The 21260-nt window shown below is 34.4% G+C and overlaps 1 protein-coding gene across 1 annotated transcript; it reads left to right on the top strand.

Moving 5' to 3' along the window:
* Positions 1-12: 12 nt before the first annotated feature.
* On the top strand, positions 13-19944 carry LOC149791569 (putative acyl-CoA dehydrogenase 6). The gene is made up of 9 exons (XM_089970114.1): positions 13-418; positions 7327-7447; positions 8507-8636; positions 9943-10049; positions 12801-12968; positions 15319-15492; positions 16052-16213; positions 17593-17743; positions 19161-19944. Exons 1-9 carry the CDS (start codon positions 230-232, stop codon positions 19264-19266), a joined length of 1308 nt encoding a protein of 435 aa, XP_089826240.1. The 5' UTR covers positions 13-229; the 3' UTR covers positions 19267-19944.
* Positions 19945-21260: the final 1316 nt, after the last annotated feature.

The raw sequence follows: 21260 nt of genomic DNA, 5'->3' as shown, positions 1-21260 counted from the left end.
TTTGGCACGTGCCGTATTATCGACTGACGACTTGTCAGTGCTCCCAGACATTTTAGTGATCCTAGATATAATCAGCTGATGTTCACTGGTTTCTGAACAGTCTTTTATTATGAAACAGTAGCTTTCAATAATTTGTCTTTCACTCTAGCTGCAGGATATCAGCTGAATATTGTCCAGTAAAATTGCAGAGAAGCTTTCTGTGCTGACTAGGTAAACATATCTGTTAACAATGTACCGAGCTGCTCGACTTCGATCTTGGCGTGAACCATTGGGTTTTTTGTTGAAAGCAAAGGATAAAATTGGAGTTAAATGTTACAGAACTTCTTCAGCGTTAAATTCATCGTCAAGAGAACAAGTGACAAACGGCGACATCCTCTATAAACAAGAACATTTGCAGTTGAGACAGTCTTTGAGAAAGGTCAGCATCCAGAACGACGTCAAAGATAAGATTCTCCCAAAGAAAATTAGGAGTATCCCTCAGTAAATAGGGGGCTTGGGTTGGGGGTTGGGGGGTTGGGGGGGGGGGGGGGCCAACCCATGATTCTACCTATCAGTTTCGATATTTTGCTGCACCCCGTCAGACTTTTGAGCAGCTTGCACGTAAGGAGTTTGTTGGGGGAAAACATATAGAATAGGACATTTTTGATATAATTTGAAGAAAATGAGAATTTAAAAGTTTTAAAATGTTACATGTCCATAGTTAAGAAATTGTTTACAACAACACGGTGGATAGTTCGAGTTTACTCCGATTGGGCTTGAAGTTAGGTTGCACTAGGGCTTCCAACCCCAACACAACCGTTCAAGTATCTGCCAGGTAAATAGCATTGGAATTAAAATCTTGTTCAACGATTTATGATGTTTATTTTGAACTAAAAGTCTAACTTATTCAGACTATATTATGGGCTGATGCAGACCACGTGAAATATCAGGTTTTGTCTTAGACTTAAATGTGACATTTACAATGGTCTCTGCTAAATTTCTCATCTATGTTGAACAGTTCAACCCTGCATATAAGGAAAACAAAACCTCCATTTTATGCAAGATAATGGTGTTTTTCCATTTTAAGATCAAATGAAATAATGCAAGAATGTTTATCTTGTACTATCAATTTAGCCATGTAATATTTTCAGACTAGCTCATTCACCTTTGTGCAAAATTGAAATAGTTTACTCGATTGAGAAATAATACCATTAATAACACTGAAAAAATTATGAACACAAGGCCCATTGCTGTAAAATTTTGTCTATATATGTAAGTTTATGTAAAATGTATCCTGTATATTGTACTGTTTACTAATAGTGCTAAATAAAGCATATATTAAAAATGAAACTCTTGTGGACCTCATATTAATTATAATAAAGAATATAATAATGTAATAAAAATGATGGTGTTGCATCTTATTAATCTTTGTTTGTTCATTTTTTCCCAGAATTCATAATGTATTATTTAATTTTATTTAAAATAATAATTATGTATTATTTAATTTTATGCAAAATAACACTGAATTGATTGATGTTACTATAATTAATCATGTCACTGTCTGTTTAATACTTTGATCAGTATATAATTTCAAACAATAATAGTGAGATCATCTGACCATCAATTTGCAAAACCTGTTTAACTAAGGCTACTGTAATGAAAGCTCTTTTAATGTCATTTTCCAATTTACTGAATTTAATACCATTCAAGAACACAAAATATAATGCTGACTTTAAATACAAAGAAGTGTGATATTATATATGTGTAAGAATAATAAAATGTGTATTTGGAAACCATGGATATAGTGTTTGCATTAAATAAAATATTTACATTCATTAATATCTGCTAAATTTTAAAGGCTTGAATGAAAATAAAATAAGTTGGTTTACTGGTTCGAGACCTTGCTCACAAGATAAAAATTCAACAATAATAGTAAAGTACATTTTAATACATGTATGTTACTGATCAATAACTCTTTACACAATATTTATTTGGTAATAGTATGCATAGAAAATATCATTTGCATGTGTTAGTTTATATACATTACAGTTTGACAGTGTTTATATACATTACTAAATCCTAGATGCTATGAAAACACGAGACAAATTCAAGGCTATGGAAAACCATGCACAATATAAAGTATGGAGAAATAAAATAACAAGTATGATCAAAAAAGCTAAAAAAACTTATCAATCATTGCTTGAAAACAAAAAGAGCAACACAAACTCCATTTGGAAAGTCTTCAATGAACTCACTGGAGGAACGCACAAAAAACAGACAAATAAAATTCACTCACTTCTGGTAAATGACACCATAGTCACTGATGAAACTGACATTGCAAATGTTTTCAATGATTTTTTCATCAACATTACCACAAAGTTAAAAGAGCCAGTGATAGAAAACAACTTTAATGAACTGAAAAAGTTCTGCAGCAGTAAAATCTCAAAGGAGGTACGTTTCTCTATCCCACCAGTGTCAAAAGACTTTGTTAAAAAATGTCTCAGTGAACATGATACCAAGAAAGCTACAGGACTTGATCAGATTGGTCCACGACTCATTAAATCTTCTGCCTTTGCTATTGTAGATAGTATAACATTCATAATTAATATAAGTATTGCAACCTCATCTGTCCCCAAAGTATGGAAAACTGCAAAAGTAACTCCTATTCACAAATCTGGTTCTAAGGATGATGCTGATAACTACCGACCAATTTCAATACTACCAAACTTGTCAAAATTGATTGAAAAACATGTCCATGACTCATTCATGTCATATTTAACCAAGCACTTGCTGTTACACCCTAATCAATCAGGCTTTAGACAGAACCATTCCTGTGAGACTGCCTTGATCTCCCTAACTGATAAATGGCTTCAAGCACTTGACCAAGGTAGAATAATAGGAACTGTATTTGTAGATTTCAGGAAAGCTTTTGACATGGTGGATCATGAAATCCTTTTGAAGAAACTGAAAATCTACCAGTGTGATGAAAGAACAATTAGATGGTTTACTTCATACTTAAATGAGAGAACACAACATGTTTACATAAATAATGTTCTGTCTGAACCTGAAACAATTAGATATGGAGTACCACAAGGCTCAGTTCTAGGTCCACTACTATTCATTTTATTTATTAATGACCTACCACTTTTACTAAGAGACTCAATATCATCTACAGATCTCTATGCAGATGACACAACATTGTCAGACATCCAAAACACAAAGCATGAGCTCGAAATTTCTTTACAGAATGCACTAAACAAACTGGAAAACTGGTGCACATGTAATGGCATGGTGGTAAATACTGGTAAAACTAAAATATTACTTATCTCAACACGGCAAAGAAGGACAAATCTTGATAGTGATGAACTATGTCTGACATGGAAGGATACAAATCTGCAAATAGTCTGTCATGATAGGCTACTTGGTGTTCTGGTAGATAATAACCTATCATGGACTGAACATATCAAACATACCAGTAAAAAAGTCAATTCAAGTTTATGGCTTCTCAGTAGGATAAGACATTTTCTCCCTGAAAGGCACAGGAAACTATTTTATAACAGTTACATACAACCCTATTTGGACTACTGTAGTACAGTATGGGGTAATTCAAATGATAAAAACATAGCAAAGCTGGCACATCTTCAAAAAAGAGCATTTGGGCTAATATCAATCCAGAAAGAAAGCAAGGAAAGTTTAGCTGGTAGGTTAAAAATATTACCTATTAAAGACTGAATCTGTTTGAGAAAAGCCAAATTAATGTACAGGATATCTCAGAATAGTGCTCCTGAATATTTACAATCACTATTCCAGTATAGGCTACCTGGTAATACTCCCCACCTGCGATCCATATCTACCAAACAGTATAAAATTCCCAAACCAAATAAGGAGTTATTTAAAAAAAGTTTCCAATACTCTGGAACTCGGCTCTGGAATAGTATTCCAGCTGAGATTAGAAATGCCCACTCTATTTCCTTCTTCCAAACCCAATATATCCAGTGGCTTCAGAGATGCAGCTTAAATAAATAAATTCCTTTGTATGAGGGCCTCAAGGTAGATAAGTTTTTAGCTAATTGTGTTACCCTCTTTAAATAAGGTCATTATTATTATTATTATTATTATTATTATTATTACTGTTTGACAGTGTTTAGATACATTACTGTTTGACAGTGTTTATATACATTACTGTTTGACAGTGTTGACGATGGCCATACTGGCCTGATTGTTGAAAAGTTTCAAAATGTTTTTTGAAGAATTAACTACAAAAATAACTCTGTTTTCTTGATTATAAACATCAGAAAGTTATTTTGCTTATCACAGAAATCTAAAGATGATGACTATATTTTTGTGAGTTAAGCTGGAGACATACAAAGAACTGTCTTATGTAAATTTAGCTGCTGAAAATCATCCATTTACATTCTCTTACTTCATTCACAAAAACAGTAAAAGATACTAAAATAAATCAGGTATTTTTCATATAATATTTATCATGGTTTGATTCAGCATAACATTTGTCCGAATCAGCCTATAATGTGTTCTGAATCAGCCAGCATTCCTATTTTCATAAATAAATCTGTCAGCTAAGACAGTGAATTTTGATGCCCCTATTTAATGGTACAAAGGAACATGTTGTTTTGTTGTTCTCTGTCCATAAGTACGTGCATCCATCCTGAATCAATTTTAGAGCAGTATCACAAAATCTATTTAACTTCGAACTATGAAAATATATGGGCTTTATTATGGTCATAATTTGATGATTTGATTTTCATGCCAATTGTTCAGTTTTAATTTTAATACATTTTTTTAAAAATAAATTTTTTGACTTGTTGATAACATCCTTGTAGCCCAATTGAGCAAGACAATATGAGATAGATAAATAAAATTTTGAAGGCGTATTTTTATATTTATGTTTGAATGATTAGATTTTCAGGTATATTCATAAATTTTTCAAGTTTTTAAATATACATATTTGGGAACTGTTTAGGTGTTTTGTTTTATAGACAGTTCATTTGAGGTAGACAAATGAAATTTTGTAGGCACTTTAGTATTTATATGTAGATGACCTGAGAGGTTTTTGATGCGGAGCCATTATTTCAGAATTTCTACATTTCTTAAAATGTTTTTGTTACTTAGATTGCTCTGATCTGCAGTGGTGTAGTTCATGTTTTATAAATATAGATCCAGTACCAGATTATCCATTAAGCACACTAAGCATTTGCTAAAAGCACCAGTCCAACAGGGGCTCCAGAAAAATTCAAATTAATTGTTGATGATAAAATTTGAATGAATTATATTTGACCAGTTCAGTCTGCACGTATAAGTATTTTGATTTGGAATGATGGCAACACTGGTATTTTCCCACCTTTTTAGCTTTTAATATTGTTATTTTCTTAGTTTCACATTTTGTAGGGAGAGGGGTGGGGCAACAATATATTTTCAGTGCTTAGGGCCCTGGAAGGCCTTAATCTGGCACTGCACAGATCTTGTTATATAATTTATTTCCCTGTTTCCACATAACAAAGAAGGGTGGCAATTTAAGTAAAATTATATGACTTTTGAACTGATTTCATTAAAAGTTTAGAATAAAAGCAGAAAATATCATGATGGTATTTATTGTGTAGTACTTTTACATGTGTACATGCGTAAATTAATTCTTACTCGATTGATTTGAAGAATTATGGTAAAAATGTGATTAAAAAATAATAAAATTAGATGATTTTTCCTTACTTGCAGACATTTGTGTCCAATGTTATTATAACAAAATTAATTGTGGTGTCCATTTTTACCAAAATCAAAAATGGAAATAAATTTCTTACCAGGACAGAATGTTCAAATTTGATTAGATAAATCTGAATGTGTGCACACCAGATGATTTTTAAACTAAGGTAATTTCCATTGCTCAGTATGTTAGATCCCTGTGCTTCATACTTCATGCCTATCCCTGATCTTGACCTAGAGGTCATAATCTGATAATGCAAAATCTGTTAAATATTTTATGTCTTTGTGCTCTGACTGTGTTATGAAGTTTGGTCATGAAACTACAAAATATATCACTGCGACTGTAATACTTTTTTTACATTTAACCTTTGATCCGCCACCAGGAATTCCAGGAGAGGGACTCAGAAAACTGCATTCCTTTCACAGAGGGTTATCACATTGGTAACATATATACAAATTTCCGTCCATCATTGTGGTAGGAGGCATAGTTACAAACATACTGTAGATGGATGGATGGATGTGATTTAAAAGATTTTTATAACATTGTGCTGAAAAATTGACCAAGTGCATTTTTTTTACATGCCCTATCTCGTTTTCTTTGTTAAATCTCCCCTATAATTTAGAAACTTACCAACTTTATTAAATTGGTGGTGGAGTGGTCCCCTCATAGTATCTCCCCACTAAAGTCTTGGGATAATAATTGGTAGTTTGTATTATTTGGATACGGAAAACTATGACTGGAATCAAATTTTATTTGAATACACTTTTAAATCAAATAGTCAGGAAGAACCTTGTCCCATGATGATTTAATGTTCATTTAATTATAAATCATCTGCATTTCTTTTTTATATTAGTCATCTAAGTTTATCCTAATTAAGTAAATTATTCACTTCTAATTGCTTTGACATAAAATTTAGATTTTACAAGAATGGTACAGATATGTCTCAATTCTTACTAAACCTACAAGTGGTTACCAAAATGGAGATGAACAAAAGTTCCTTGTACAGACACTAGACAGGCTGTCTTTATATAGTTTCAGCTGACGCACAACCCAGGAGTTGAATGATTGCAGTGAGACAAAGATTAGCAATATAAAATTGTATTTTTATGTTTATGTTTAACACAAACAAACAAGGAGGTTATATTGACTTGAGTTTGTGATACCACGATTGTTTTCTAAAGGTAATACTTCATTTAATTTAGGCACTGATTTCCTGTGAAACCTTTGAAACTTCTCCCAACAATTCCATATCCTGGGATGATTTACAGTGAATCTTTACAACTTTGATTATGTTTTGCCACGTACAGGGCATTTACTGTATTGAGTGATAATTTTTTTTACTTATAGTGTAGTAACTTTTTGAATCTGATCCTCAGTAGCAGGTGTACTTAAGTGTAGTAACTGAGTGAATATGATCATTATTTGCAGGTGTACTTAGGTGTAGTAACTGAGTGAATCTCATCATTATTTGCAGGTGTACTTAGGTGTAGTAACTGAGTGAATCTCATCATTATTTGCAGGTGTACTTAGGTGTAGTAACTGAGTGAATATGATCATTATTTGAAGGTGGTCTTGAGATGCAGCTGCTAGTACAATAAATAACATTTTATTTTTTATCAATATATCAACAGATCATAGATCAAGAAATTAACCCTCACGTTGATGAATGGGAGGCCAAGAGACAGTTTCCAGCACACAAAGTCTTCAAAACTCTGGGATCAGCTGGATTCTTGGGTGTCAATAAGCCAACTGGTATGTATAGTACACAAGACTAGGGAAATTGTAATAATTGTGTTTGTTTGTAAATATGAAAAACACTGTAGGACATGGTCTTGGTTTTGATAAACTTAAAATTTAATGAAGTTTTTAATAAGAATAATTTTGATTTAAAACTTAACTGGATGTGCATTTTGTTTTATTTTTTTAAATATGGATGCAAAATGATTCAGTATATATATATATATTAAGTAAATATTTGAATTAAGTGTGAAGCATAGCTTTGATTTGTGTTTGCAAGTTCCTTAATGTATTTAGAGCTATAGTGTTGGTGGCACTTTCATACCCATTTTTCTCCAACGTCAAGCATAGGGCCCTCATCATTCCCATATTATAAGAGACTGAAAATTGGGGGTGTGTGGCCTTGGGATTTTCTTTCAAGTCAAGATATTTTGTTTCTGATTCCTCAAGGTAATTTATTTTTCTCTAATAACATGATGGATATAATGAGAATTTTTTAATTATGCATTATTATTTTTATCAAGCTATTTGAGGGCTGAAATTTTAAAAAATAAATAGCACAGTCCCCATCTTCCCTGTAAGAATGAAATAGTCAGTTCCTAATCTTTTGTTGTTTTTTTTGATAAAAAGAATGTGTGCTACGTTATGTGACAGGTCCCTTTGACAAAGGAAAGTTAGCTGGGTAAAGTCTAAACTTCTCCAGTTAGAATAGTATTATGAATAATCTATGCAATGCTAAGAAAAATTGTATGCAAAAATATTTCATATTGGACAAGACATTTTATATACCATCTATACTCGCTTATAGGTTGAGCCAAATTGCAAACAACAATGATCCTTATCTGCCATTGCATAATGCTCTTGCAGATCAGGGTCTTTATTGTTTGTTCTACTGATTAATTCTAACAAACTGCACAGACCCAGATCTGCCAGCAGATTATATGATGGCAGGTCTGGGTCTGTTTAGTTTGCAGTCAGACTTGTCTAATAAGTGAGTATATATGGATCATCAATATCATATACAGTACTACACTTAAACTAATTATCTTATTATCTCATCATTATTCTTTACAGAATATGGAGGCCTTGGGTTGGACTTTAGCTACAGTATAGCAGTAGCAGAGGAACTGGGGCATATTAATTGTGGAGGAGTTCCCATGGCAATAGGTGTACAGACAGACATGGCTACACCAGCTCTGGCAACGTAAGCATAACATAAAAATAATAAAGAGCACTAAGTACCTTTGTCTTTTTATGATCTTTATTTCTTTTCTTATCCCGTGTCAGGTAAATGCCATTATCTTTTAGTATAGTCTTAATTGATAGTACTCTACAATTCGACTTAATGATTATTCAGATTTTCCAGTGGCGTTGTTTTGTCTATTTATTCCTACTGTCTTGGTCAGATTCCTTATTTTCTGCTTATTTATCCAAAGAATATATACAATCATGATAAGAAAGACATAAATTTTCCAGACAAAATACTTGGGAAAATTGTTAATTTTAATTAGTACACCAATTATCTGGACAAAGAGTAATTATGATTTTTTGTGTCTGGATATTTGGGTTAATGATGGTAACTTTAATGTTCAACCAATCAAATTTGTTACAAGTTTATAATTTGTGAACAAATTCATTTGATTAAACAGTGCATGAATCAAGTATTGACTCAGAAATCAATGTACAAGTATTGACTCAGAAATCAGTGTTTTTGGAACACTAGCCTGTCCTAATATTAAAAGCATGACAGTGTGTGAAATATTTTATGTAAACTCATGAACTTGCACTTAATTTTTTTTTTAAAAGTCCTACAATAGAGGCTTGTTCATAATATTTATCAGTTGTGACATGTTTCTGCAAGCACCATACACCCATATTGACCATTGTTTAATATACCAGCAAATTAGGGTTGAATTTCTATGCTGTTCATTCCATTCATAATTCCAGACTTATGGTGTAGACCTTGCTCTTCAGGTCAATGATGGGCTGGCAGATCTTGGTACATGTTTTACACAGGTTAATACAGGTAGAATACAGGGATAAATGCAACATGTAAACATGTGTGTCCCAGGCTGTGGAGCTTTGATTAACAAGATTCTGGTAAAGCTGATGCCAGAGTTTAGAGGGTTTTTTTTCTGGTAGACTTGAAAATTTTCTGAATTTAAGCCATTATTGTCAATGAAATCTCTGTTCACAATCACTTTAATCAGTAATCTCAAAATTTCCAATATGTAGATAGTTCACATATGAAGTATGAAAATATATTTTATATACTCAAAAACTGAACACATCCAGATCTGATTGCACATGATGCACCACCAGATATGGGTAATTGCAAATTGTTCTACTGATCGCTCCTAACAAGCTTAATAGACCCTAATCTGCTAGCACCTTATGTAGTGGCAGATCTGGGTCTGTGCAGTTTGCAATTGGACTCGCCTTAAAAGCAAATATATGTGGCAAATGTGGGGAAAAAACAAGATGTATATTTCCTTATTTTTAATATTCAGTTTTGGCAGTGATAAAATGAAGAGAACCTTTCTGGTGCCAACAATAGCAGGAGATATGGTGGCATGCCTTGGCGTCAGTGAGGTGGGTTCAGGATCTGATGTGGCAAGTAAGTTCAGCTCTTGTTTGATTTTTTTGATTTCATCAACACTGATTGTTTCCCCTGCAGCACATGGCAGAAAAGATGTATGATGAAAAGACTGACAAATACAAGATTAACATAGCAGACGATTCAGGCATTAAAACAATGACAGAATAAGATAGTGACACAAGAAAAGATACACTGAAAAAAAACCCACAATGACACAATAAAAGATACAATGACAGCATTAAAGATACATTGACAAATAAAGGATATAATCAGATAATGACAACAAAAGATACAATGAACAATAAAAGGTACAATTATGATATAAGAGTGATACCATTCTTATTATACTTAATTGGAAAGATACTATACTTAATTTGAAAGATATCTGTCAGGTATGACAGTATATTAGACTAATTAGGCCTACCAATTTGACAAAACAAAATGCAAAATGATCAAATTAAAGTAGGTAATTGTAATATGAATGAATATGCATTCTTTTAATTATTATGGATATTTCTGCTTATATATGTTTTGTCATGTTTCTGTTTCCACTGAGGATCTTGAGTCATTTATGCAAGGCATAACAAAGTGTCATCCTTCTTACATTTATGCAAGGCATAACAGAGTGTCATCTTTCTTAAATTTATGCAAGGCATAACAGTGTCATCCTGCTTACAGTTATACAAGGCATAACAGAGTGTCATTCTTCTTACATTTATGCAAGGCATAACAGAGTGTCATCCTTCTTAAATTTATGCAAGGCATAACAAAGTGTCATCCTTCTTATAATAATGCAAGGCATAACAGAGTGTCATCCTTCTTACATTTATGCAAGGCATAACAGAGTGTCATCCTTCTTACATTTATGTGAGACATAACAGAGTGTCATCCTTCTTACATTAATGCAAGGCATAACAGTGTCATCCTTCTTACATTTATGCAAGGCATAACAGAATGTCATCCTTCTTACATTTATGCAAGGCATAACAGAGTGTCATCCTTCTTACATTTATGTGAGACATAACAGAGTGTCATCCTTCTTACATTAATGCAAGGCATAACAGTGTCATCCTTCTTACATTTATGCAAGGCATAACAGTGTCATCCTTCTTACATTTATGCAAGACATAACAGTGTCATCCTTCTTACATTTATGCAAGGCATAACAGTGTGTTATCCTTCTTACATTTATGCAAGGCATAACAGAGTGTCATCCTTAATTTATGCAAGGCATAACAATTGTCATCCTTCTTGCATTTATGCAAGGCATAACAGAGTGTCATCCTTCTTACATTTATGCAAGGCATAACTGTGTTATCCTTCTTACATTTATGCGAGGCATAACATAATGTCATCCTTCTTACAATAATGCAAGGCATAACAGAATGTCATCCTTCTTACATTTATGCAAAGCATAACAGTGTCATCGTTCTTACATTATGCAAGGCATAACAGTGTCATCCTTCTTACATTAATGCAAGGCATAACAGAGTGTCATCCTTCTTACATTTATGCAAGGCATAACTGTCATCCTTCTTACATTTATGCAAGGCATAACAGTGTCATCCTTCTTACATTTATGCAAGGCATAACAGAGTGTCATCCTTCTTACATTTATGCAAGGCATAACAGAGTGTCATCCTTCTTACATTAATACAAGGCATAACAGAGTGTCATCCTTCTTACTGTTATGCCTGCATAAATGAGTCATCCTTATTGCATTAATGCAAGACATAACAGAGTGTCATCCTTCTTACATATTTGCAAGGCATAACAGAGTGTCATCCTTATTACATTAATGCAAGGCATAACAGAGTGTCATCCTTCTTACATTTATGCAAGGCATAACAGTGTCATCCTTTTCACATTTATGCAAGACATAACAGTGTCATCCTTCTTACATTTATGCAAGGCATAACAGTGTCATCCTTCTTACATTTATTCAAGGCATAACATAGTGTCATCCTTCTTACATTTATGCAAGGCATAACAGTGTCATCCTTCTTAAATTTATGCAAGGCATAACAGTGTCATCCTGCTTACAGTTATGCAAGGCATAACAGAGTGACATCCTTCTTACATTTATTCAAGGCATAACATAGTGTTATCCTTCTTACATTAATTCAAGGCATAATAGAGTGTCATCCTTCTTTTCATTTATTCAAGGCAAAACACAGTGTCATTCTTCTAACATTTATGCAAGGCATAAGAGTGTGTAATCATTTTTACATTTATGCAAGGCATAACAGTGTCATCCTTCTTACATATATGCAAGGCATAACAGAATGTCATCCTTCTTACATTTATGCAAGGCATAACAGTGTCATCCTTCTTACATTTATGCAAGGCATAACAGATTGTCATCCTTCTTACATTTATGCAAGGCATAACAGAGTGTTATCCTTCTTACATTTATGCAAAGCATAACAGAGTGTCATACTTCTTATTTCTTCATTCAGAATTTGTTCCTATATTTTTCTATAAATAGCTACTTTTATTTTTCACAGCAGTTGATTTTCATGAGAATGTCTGTGCTACAAACATAATCCCATTCAACTTCCCATAGCTAGTACATATCCATGGCACATATATGTTGTGCTTGGAATGGATTTTCCAATCCTACCCACATTCATGAGGCACATTTGGTAAATCTAGGCAGCTTTGAATTGTCATTTAGATGGATGGAGCGACATGTCAAAAAAGCTTCAAGATAATTGCAAGGAAAAATGTAATGTTTATTCTTTTAATATTTGTTTCCTATATTTTTAGACATCAAGACCAAAGCTGTGAGAAAGGGAGATGACTATGTGATAAATGGTGGCAAAATGTGGATTACAAGTGGCAGTCAGGCTGACTGGATGTGCCTACTGGCCAACACATCAGATAGATCACTCCATCAAAACAAGTCCCTCTTCTGCCTTCCCATGGATACCAAAGGTTTACCGTCATAATGTTGTATCATTAGAAGGCATAGTGGAAACAAACCTGTTATGTACATGTGCTATCCTGGGTTCAGTCTAGGTTAGTGGTCACTTGTCAAAGGTTGGTGTTTTTGTTAGAGTTTTATGGTTTTGTCAACCACAAAGACAGACCACTTAACCAAACAAAGTATCTGCCTGCTATTGGGTGTCAATGATTTGCTGCTGGAATATTTTAGTTTCTTCTTCAAATTGACTCTTGTGTGAGTTAAACTAATCATTGCCAAGCAACAGTGAAACTCTTACAATAATGCTGGACCTGTGCATTGAGTTTTGCCTTTGTCGGGTATTTCTTTTCAAAGAGCTAGCTGGAGCTGTGCATTGAGTTTTGCCTTGGTTGGGTGTTTCTTTTTAAAGAGCTAGCTGGAGCTGTGCATTGAATTTCGCCTTTGTCGAGTGTTTCTTTTTAAAGAGCTAGCTGGAGCTGTACATTGAGTTTTGCCTTTGTCGGGTATTTCTTATTAAAGAGCTAGCTGGAGCTGTACATTGACTTTCGCCTTTGTCGGGTATTTCTTTTTAAAGAGCTAGCTGGAGTTGTACATTGAATTTTGCACTGGTTGGGTGTTTCTTATTAAAGCAGTAGCTAATCTGCTAACTTTTACCCAATAAGATGAATGTATCATGGAAGAGCATGCCAGGTCAAACACAGCATGCCACTGAATCAATTTTGATGATATGCCTATACTGCAAAACTGAATAGTATGGACATTTCATTACCTTTCCCATCAATGAAGGCTGTATGAGTTTTATTTAAGGAGAGCTGTATGAGTTTTTATTTTAAACATTTATCTAACTATTTTACAGCATGCTACATCATGAATAATTTACTTATTGTCCCTAGCCGCTCCTGTGGTCTAGTGGTTAGAGCATCCACCTCGGATGTGGGAGGTCATGGGTTCGATCCCCAGTCAAGTCATACCAGAGACTTATAAAAATATTACAAACAGCTGCCTCGCTTGGCACTCAGCATTAAGATTTTAGTGTTAGGACTGGTCGGCCTGGTGTCAGGATAATGTGACTGGGTGGGACATCATGCTACATGTCTGTGGCATGATGCCTCAGTGCTAGACATCACTATAAACTGTCACACTGTAGACATCGTAGTGATATGACTGAAAAATTGTTAAAGCTATGTTAAAAATCCAAATCACACACACACACACTTTTTCCCCATCTGCTTTTGGTTGTATCGAAAATACTAAGACAAGGACAATACTGTTTGCTTTAAATGTTAACTCTATGGTAATCTTGTAATTTTTTGTTCTCTTAAGAGACACAGCTATAATTGATATACTGCTTTGCCTGTCTAGATGGAATACTGTGCTTTTCTGTCTATACCATGAAAGAGAACATGATTGGTGTATATAGGTAATAACAATAAAACATATTACAGGAATGCCTGCTTAATATGAAAGTTACAATGAAAGGCAAATATTTTCTTCTTCCTGATTGTATTTAGGTCTGGCATATGCATTCATATTTGCTTGAAAAAAGAGGAGGAGGTAACTGTGATAGCTAGTTGGTAGACCATCAGACTCATAAATCAAGGGTCCTGGGTTCAATACCTGCTTAAGTCAGCTGCCTCAGTGTGTCATTAGGAAAGGCACTTAACTCCAGTTTCCTTGCCATAATAGGCCCAATAATGTCTTCAAAGTACTGTTTAAAAATAAATAAACTTAAGCAAAAAAGAGGGAGGTTCGAGTTTACATATTTCTAATTCACATTAATGTTTGCTTGTCTGCCTAGATACAGATGTAGCGATTTTACATTTGGTTTATGAGTACCTTCTTGAAATCTAATTTTCTCAATACTGTTTAAAATTGATTTTGCAAATTCAACAGTTAAGAGTGGTTAAGGATAATAGGGACATTAACTAATCAGATCTGTTTTTGTTGTATATAAAGAAGATTCTGGATTACTTGAACATCTATTGAACCACACTAACTATTTTTTGATAGATGTAGGTTAGCTATCATCATCAACTTTCTGTTAAAAACAAGTTTGATCAGTCCATGGTATTCAAGCCAACCATATATTAGCTAACAAGATTCTACAGAATTAGAAATAATAATGGGCACATTATTGGTCTTCATGAACCACAAAATATCAGAATTAGACATTGAATTGTGACATGCTGTTGGTTTAGATGACCCACTTAACATCAGAATTAGAAATGGTAATGGGGCACATTATAGGTTTAGATGAACCACAAAATGTCAGAAATGGTATTGGGATACGTTGGTTTTGATGAACCACAAAATGTCAGGTGATCATGGTTTTCTTAATGATGACTCTACTGAATATTTCAGGTATCACAATAGCAAAGAAGATAGACAAATTAGGAATGTGGAGTTCTGACACAGCCCAGATATATTTTGAGGATGTAAAGATCCCTGCAGACCATATCATCGGGGAGGAAGGAGCAGGCTTCACGTATCAAATGATACAATTCCAGCTAGAGAGATTGTGGGGCACTGCTGCTGGTAAGTTCTGTACTTAATTTTACAAAAATATTACTTTTCCTTTTCTCCACAAATTTGACTTTCCTTGGATTTGCAATTGGTTCCTGTCATACAAAGAGACTAAGTGTACCCAGATCTTATTAACAGTTGTCCATACTATTAAGGCTGAACATTGGAATGAAATTAGAAGAGGGACTTATTTCTTCAGAATATTGTTCTTTATGAATGACTATCCATTATATTGAGGTTGAACATGGTCATGAAATTAGAAGTGGAACTTATGATAATGTTATCCTTTATGAACATGTGTCCTTTTTATGGCAGTGTTCACTAAGGCAACACTAAAATTATCAAAAATAAATACAATGATAAACCACTGTTCATAGATATATATATTTAAGAATACAGTGGTTGTTGATGCACCTCTAGCAAGATGCCATGACCAGATAAAAATCCACCTTATGTATCAAAGTAGGAAATCCTGAAAGGTCACCTGTTGTATAAGGCCACGTTTTGATGCAGAAGGGATGGCCTGTGGCCTCCGAATGTATTTTATGCAATAGTATCATGGATTTTTCAGCTTTACTGCCAATGGACAAACTGATAGCAGAAACAGCAGAGTATGCACGGCAGCGAAAAGCTTTCGGACAGCCAATCCTAAACAACCAGGTTGTTCACTTCACACTGGCAGAATTACAGACAGAGGTGGAAGCACTCAGATCAATGCTTTACAGAGCTGTAGGTGGGTAACTGATTCTAACATTTTCAAAGCATATTTAGGATAGCTTCATACCAGGCTAGTCCAGTTCAACCCTTTGCTACACCATATGCAAGGGTGAACATCTACCAATCAAAAGTTAATTGTTTCATCCAGATTCTCACCAGTCTGGTGGCCTAGTAGTTAGAGCATCTACCTCAGATGCGGGAGGTCGTGGGTTCAACCCCCGGTCGAGTCATACCAAAGACTTACAAAAATGGTACTAACAGCTGCCTCGCTTGGCACTCAGCATTAAGAGGTTAGTGTTAGGACTGGTTGGCCTGGTGTCAGGATAATGTGACTGGGTGGGACATCATGCTACATGACTGTGGCATGATGCCCCAGTGCTAGACATCACTATAAACTGCCACACTGCAGACATCGTAGCCATATGACTGAAACATTGTTAAAGCTACATTAAAAATCCAAATCACACACACACTCATCCAGATTCTCCAGTTTCAAGAGTTGTTTCAAGAAAGAATAAACTTATCCTGCTGAATTGCTAAATTGTCTCCAAATTCATTTGTAGGAAATACCTTTAATGTTTTGCTGTTATTATAAATTATATGGTTCTTTCTATCACAATCCATGTACAAGAGTAAGTTTAGATCAAAGAACAATGCAAATCATGTTAAAACAATACTTTTAATTATACATGTAGTAATAAGTAATATCTTCCTGTGATCTTTGCACAGATATAATAAAAAAATCACTTAGCAAATTCAGAATTTCTTTCTGTCATTTGCGTCAGTAGAAACTGTGGTTTAGTTTGTGATTTTAATTAATTTTACAAGGCATAGTGAAACACATATGAAAAACGTGATGTTGAATACGAGATGTTACAAATTGCTCTTCTAGCCAGACTTTGATTTTATAGTAGAAGTTATAGAGTAGAATTTACTTTTAAATTACAGAATATATAATTTTTAAGGATATTTGATAGTGCAAAACATATTATAAAAGTATACATTGAAACCAGTCTAAGCTTCTGGCCATACTTTCTTGCCTATGTGAAAAAAGGACATTTCCACTGAAAATGTAAAAGTTCATTTCCTAAAAATCACTAACCAGCCTTTGCCTAAATACCAAGCAGTAAGAGAGGAAAACAGGCTCCATAAAGGTTAGTTATATTTTCTATTCATCAGGTGTTATTTTTGTTAACAGGTTAAGGTGTTTGAATACATAGTGCATCTATAAAGGCACATTAAAATGGTTCAGTTATGAGAAGTGGTTGTTTTGTTGTAAATGGTCAACACAGTATTGTACTATTTTAACTGGAAAAGGGTGGGTTTGACTGAATCCCCAGGACTCCCTCTGTGTCTGCCACTGATGTACTATAAATGATTATAATTCCCTTACAGCTTTATACATTGAGGGAAATGATGTGACCAAGATGGCATCCATGTGTAAGTTGAAGGTAGGACGACTGGCACGGCAGGTGACAGATTCCTGTCTTCAGTTCTGGGGAGGGATGGGCTTCACAAATGAGGTTCTAGTGAGTCGATTCTACAGGTAAGATAAATTTAGCAGATGATATATATTAGTTCGTAATTCATTAGTAGATAGTGATACATAGGTATCACATTTCTTTCAGCCCAGGTGATGCTACTGTCGTTGTCACAATAATTACCTCATATTAATGTTTGCTTGATAGTGTTATATGGAGCATACTATATAAGTACCAGATACTCCAACTAACTGATTTGGTTGACCATGGGTCACTGTCAGTGATATGTCCAATTAATGAATAAAGATTGATCAGTTTTGGTCAAAGGCCTGATGTGTTCTCCTGCATGTCGTAAAACATGACTAATGGAAGCAGGAATCATGGTGGCTGAGTGATTAGCATGCCAGACTCATGACCAAAAAAGACATTGGTTAGTCCTACCATCAGATCTGCTTGGGATGGCTACCAGGGTGTATCACTGGGCAAGACACTTTACTACAGTTGCCTTAGTATTAAATAACCCTCTATTGCTGCTGTAAAACACCAAAACCAAACCAATCCTATTCCCAACACTAAAGATTCTATTACTAACAAAAATATGTTCTCCATATATAATTTGGTACTATTTGGCAAGTGTGTGTGTTGGGGAGGGGGATCATCTCTTCTCTGCAGTGTTACTCAAGAGAGCAACAGGGTGTCTTTTGTAGTAAGCAATAAACTTTAAGATCTTCATTGTACTCTCCAAATTTCATTTGTTGTATTCATGTAATTTAGAACTCCAGTTAAAAGAAGAGTATTTATAGACTGCAGCTTTTTACGTCTTGATACTGCATATGAAAAATGTATAATCAGCTTCAGTCTATATTAAAATCGTTGGCTATAATTTAGTACTAATTTTCAAAGAAACCTGTTGTTGTTCCTATCATTAAAGTTGTCTCCTGCAGAAATGTAGTATGTGTGTGTGTGTGTGTGTTGGGGAGTTGGATCATCTGTTCTCTACAGTGTTACTCAAGATAGGAACACAGTATCTTTTTGGGATCATTTCTTCTCTGCAGTGCTACTCAAGATAGGAGCACAGAGTCATTTTGGGATCATCTCTTCTCTGAAGTGTTATTCAGAATAGGAACACAGTGTCTTTTTGGGATCATTTCTTCTCTGCAGTGTTACTCAAGATAGGAACACAGTGTCTTTTTGGGAACATCTCTTCTCAGCAGTGTTACTCAAGATAGGAACACAATAATAAGCAATGAAGTTTAAGATCGTCCTTGTATTTTCCAAATTATTTTCTTTTTTACACTTAGTATAAGAATTCAACTTGTTTGATAGTATTCAAGACATAAGAGCCAATAGAATCAGAAACTGGATGAACAATTTATTTCATAGGGATAATGATTTTTAATAATAAAAAAATGAAATTAGAGAGAAATTGATATAATAAACTTCGGTTATACAGGATAAACTTTCAAGATATTTGCTTTACAGAGATTTCCGTCTGCTGTCCATAGGAGCTGGAGCAGATGAGGTCATGCTGTCCATTATCTGCAAGTACATGAACATGCTGCCACAGGCTTCTGGGAAGAAGAAATAGACCAAACTTGTGTGATAAATATCCACTGTAATACAATTCTCAATGAACACTTTGTTTTCATTTGGAAGATTTAACATTGCTGCCTGGCAGTCAGTTTGTCAGATGCTGAGGATTTAACATTACTGCCTGGCAGTCAGTTTGTCGGATGCTGAGGATTTAACATTGCTGCCTGGCAGTCAATTTGTTGGATGCTGAGGATTTAACATTGCTGCCTGGCAGTCAATTTGTTGGATGCTGAGGATTTAACATTACTGCCTGGCACATGCTGAAATGAGTCTAGCAATTTATTAAATTTGTACATTTGACTTTGTTGAATATAATGTTGTTAATGTTATAAGAGTATAATTTTAAAGTAAAAAATTACCAATGTCAGTTCAAAATATGTTTACTTTGCCAGCTTTTTGCATTGACCTGAAAAACATCATAAAATAAATTATATGCAAACAGTTACTAATCACTAGCTTGTGAATTGTGAGACAGACAGGAGAGAGAGAGAGAATGCATTTCTTGATCATTCAATAATATCAATGGATCAATAAATAAATGTGATATAATTTGATGTAACGGTGGAATTATTTTCTTTTTTTGAGAAAACAAATCTTCAATATTTCATTTTGTAAAAGTGATCTAACGATGTAAAAAGTTTTTCTTCACGGAGAAAATAAATGTTGCACTGTTTGTGTATTGTTATAAGTTTTTATCACATATCCATTCTGTACCAATTTATTGCAATATTATTTATAATTGTAAGTGTTAAACTTGACCTAAATAAGCCTGTCGCACAACAAGTTCTCATGTATCACAGTGCACATCCTTCACAGTTTTGTGCTGGAATGAGGTAACCTGAGAACTGTGATGGAAACCAGACTCGGGATGTGTGAACACTTAGTCCTTGGTTCATATAACCATGAAAAATCCTTAAATTTGAGGGTTGCCACAAAGCTCCTTGAATTGGAAACAAGTTGGTTTTATCCTTGGAAAGTCCTTGAATTTGTCTTGCACATGCAGAAGCCCTGCTTCAAGGTGGCACTTGCAGGGGTGCAAATGGAGCACATTAGTATTGCACGATCCATCACCAGATGGGAATTGTTACGCCCTCAATGTGCCAGTAGAAGAAAGCATTTTGTTAGCTTCTGTCCATCCACATATACAAACCAAATTGTTTTTAATACAATAGTACACAATTTATTCAAGTCTTAGCCATGAAATTTAACACACTATATCATGCTTGTAAGTTCATGACTGGATTAGATTTTAATTCATTTTGGATGAAAACCTTGTTTTACACACTGAGCACATAGCTGCTAACCCTCATGAATTTTGGCATGAATTTCACAACTTTTTCAGCGATTCACAACTTCACGCCACAAGCCAAAAATTCACAAATTCTCCAATTCTTAATTATTTTAAATCTTTAATAAAATAACCGATTTCCTGTTAAGCGCTAGTCATGATATTAGCAGTTGCCAAAAAGGTCCGGTACTGTTGGTCGCGATATTAGTAGATTAATACAGTTGGCCCGGTAGCAAGCATTTTGGCCTGTTTTAATCTATATGTATAAGAGTAGTTTTACAAATGCTTTTGAGAGAAACTGGGGCCTAACTGGAATTTTGCTCCGTGCATGTATCACCAACACTGATTTGAGTTACCGTTCAGCATCGCATGTAAGATCTTGAAAATGTCTTCACCACCAAGGAAAAAGAAATGTATTGCTCAAAAAGTGAAGTTTAATTTGGAATATATCAAAAATTGGCCATGCATTCTGCCATTAAACATTGATATACATCATGCTTTTTGCACTCGGTATGCCACAAATTGTAGTATTGAGCATGGTCCCAGAGACGACGTGAGGAAGCACATCGGTTGCAAAAAACACTTAGAAGTTGGGAAAATTAAGAATTCGCAGATTTCAGTTCTGGAATATTTTAAGCCATCAGCGGAAGACCTGCAAGCTGCCAATGCTGAAGCATTATTTGTAAGTTTTCTTGTCGAAC

This window comes from Sinohyriopsis cumingii, chromosome 9 (assembly GCF_028554795.1).
Source record: "Sinohyriopsis cumingii isolate HCF-2022 chromosome 9, ASM2855479v2, whole genome shotgun sequence".
In the NCBI taxonomy this organism is placed as follows: Eukaryota; Metazoa; Mollusca; class Bivalvia; order Unionida; family Unionidae; genus Sinohyriopsis; species Sinohyriopsis cumingii.
Note: the sequence above shows the minus strand (reverse complement) of the source record. Positions and strands in the feature narration are given on the sequence as shown.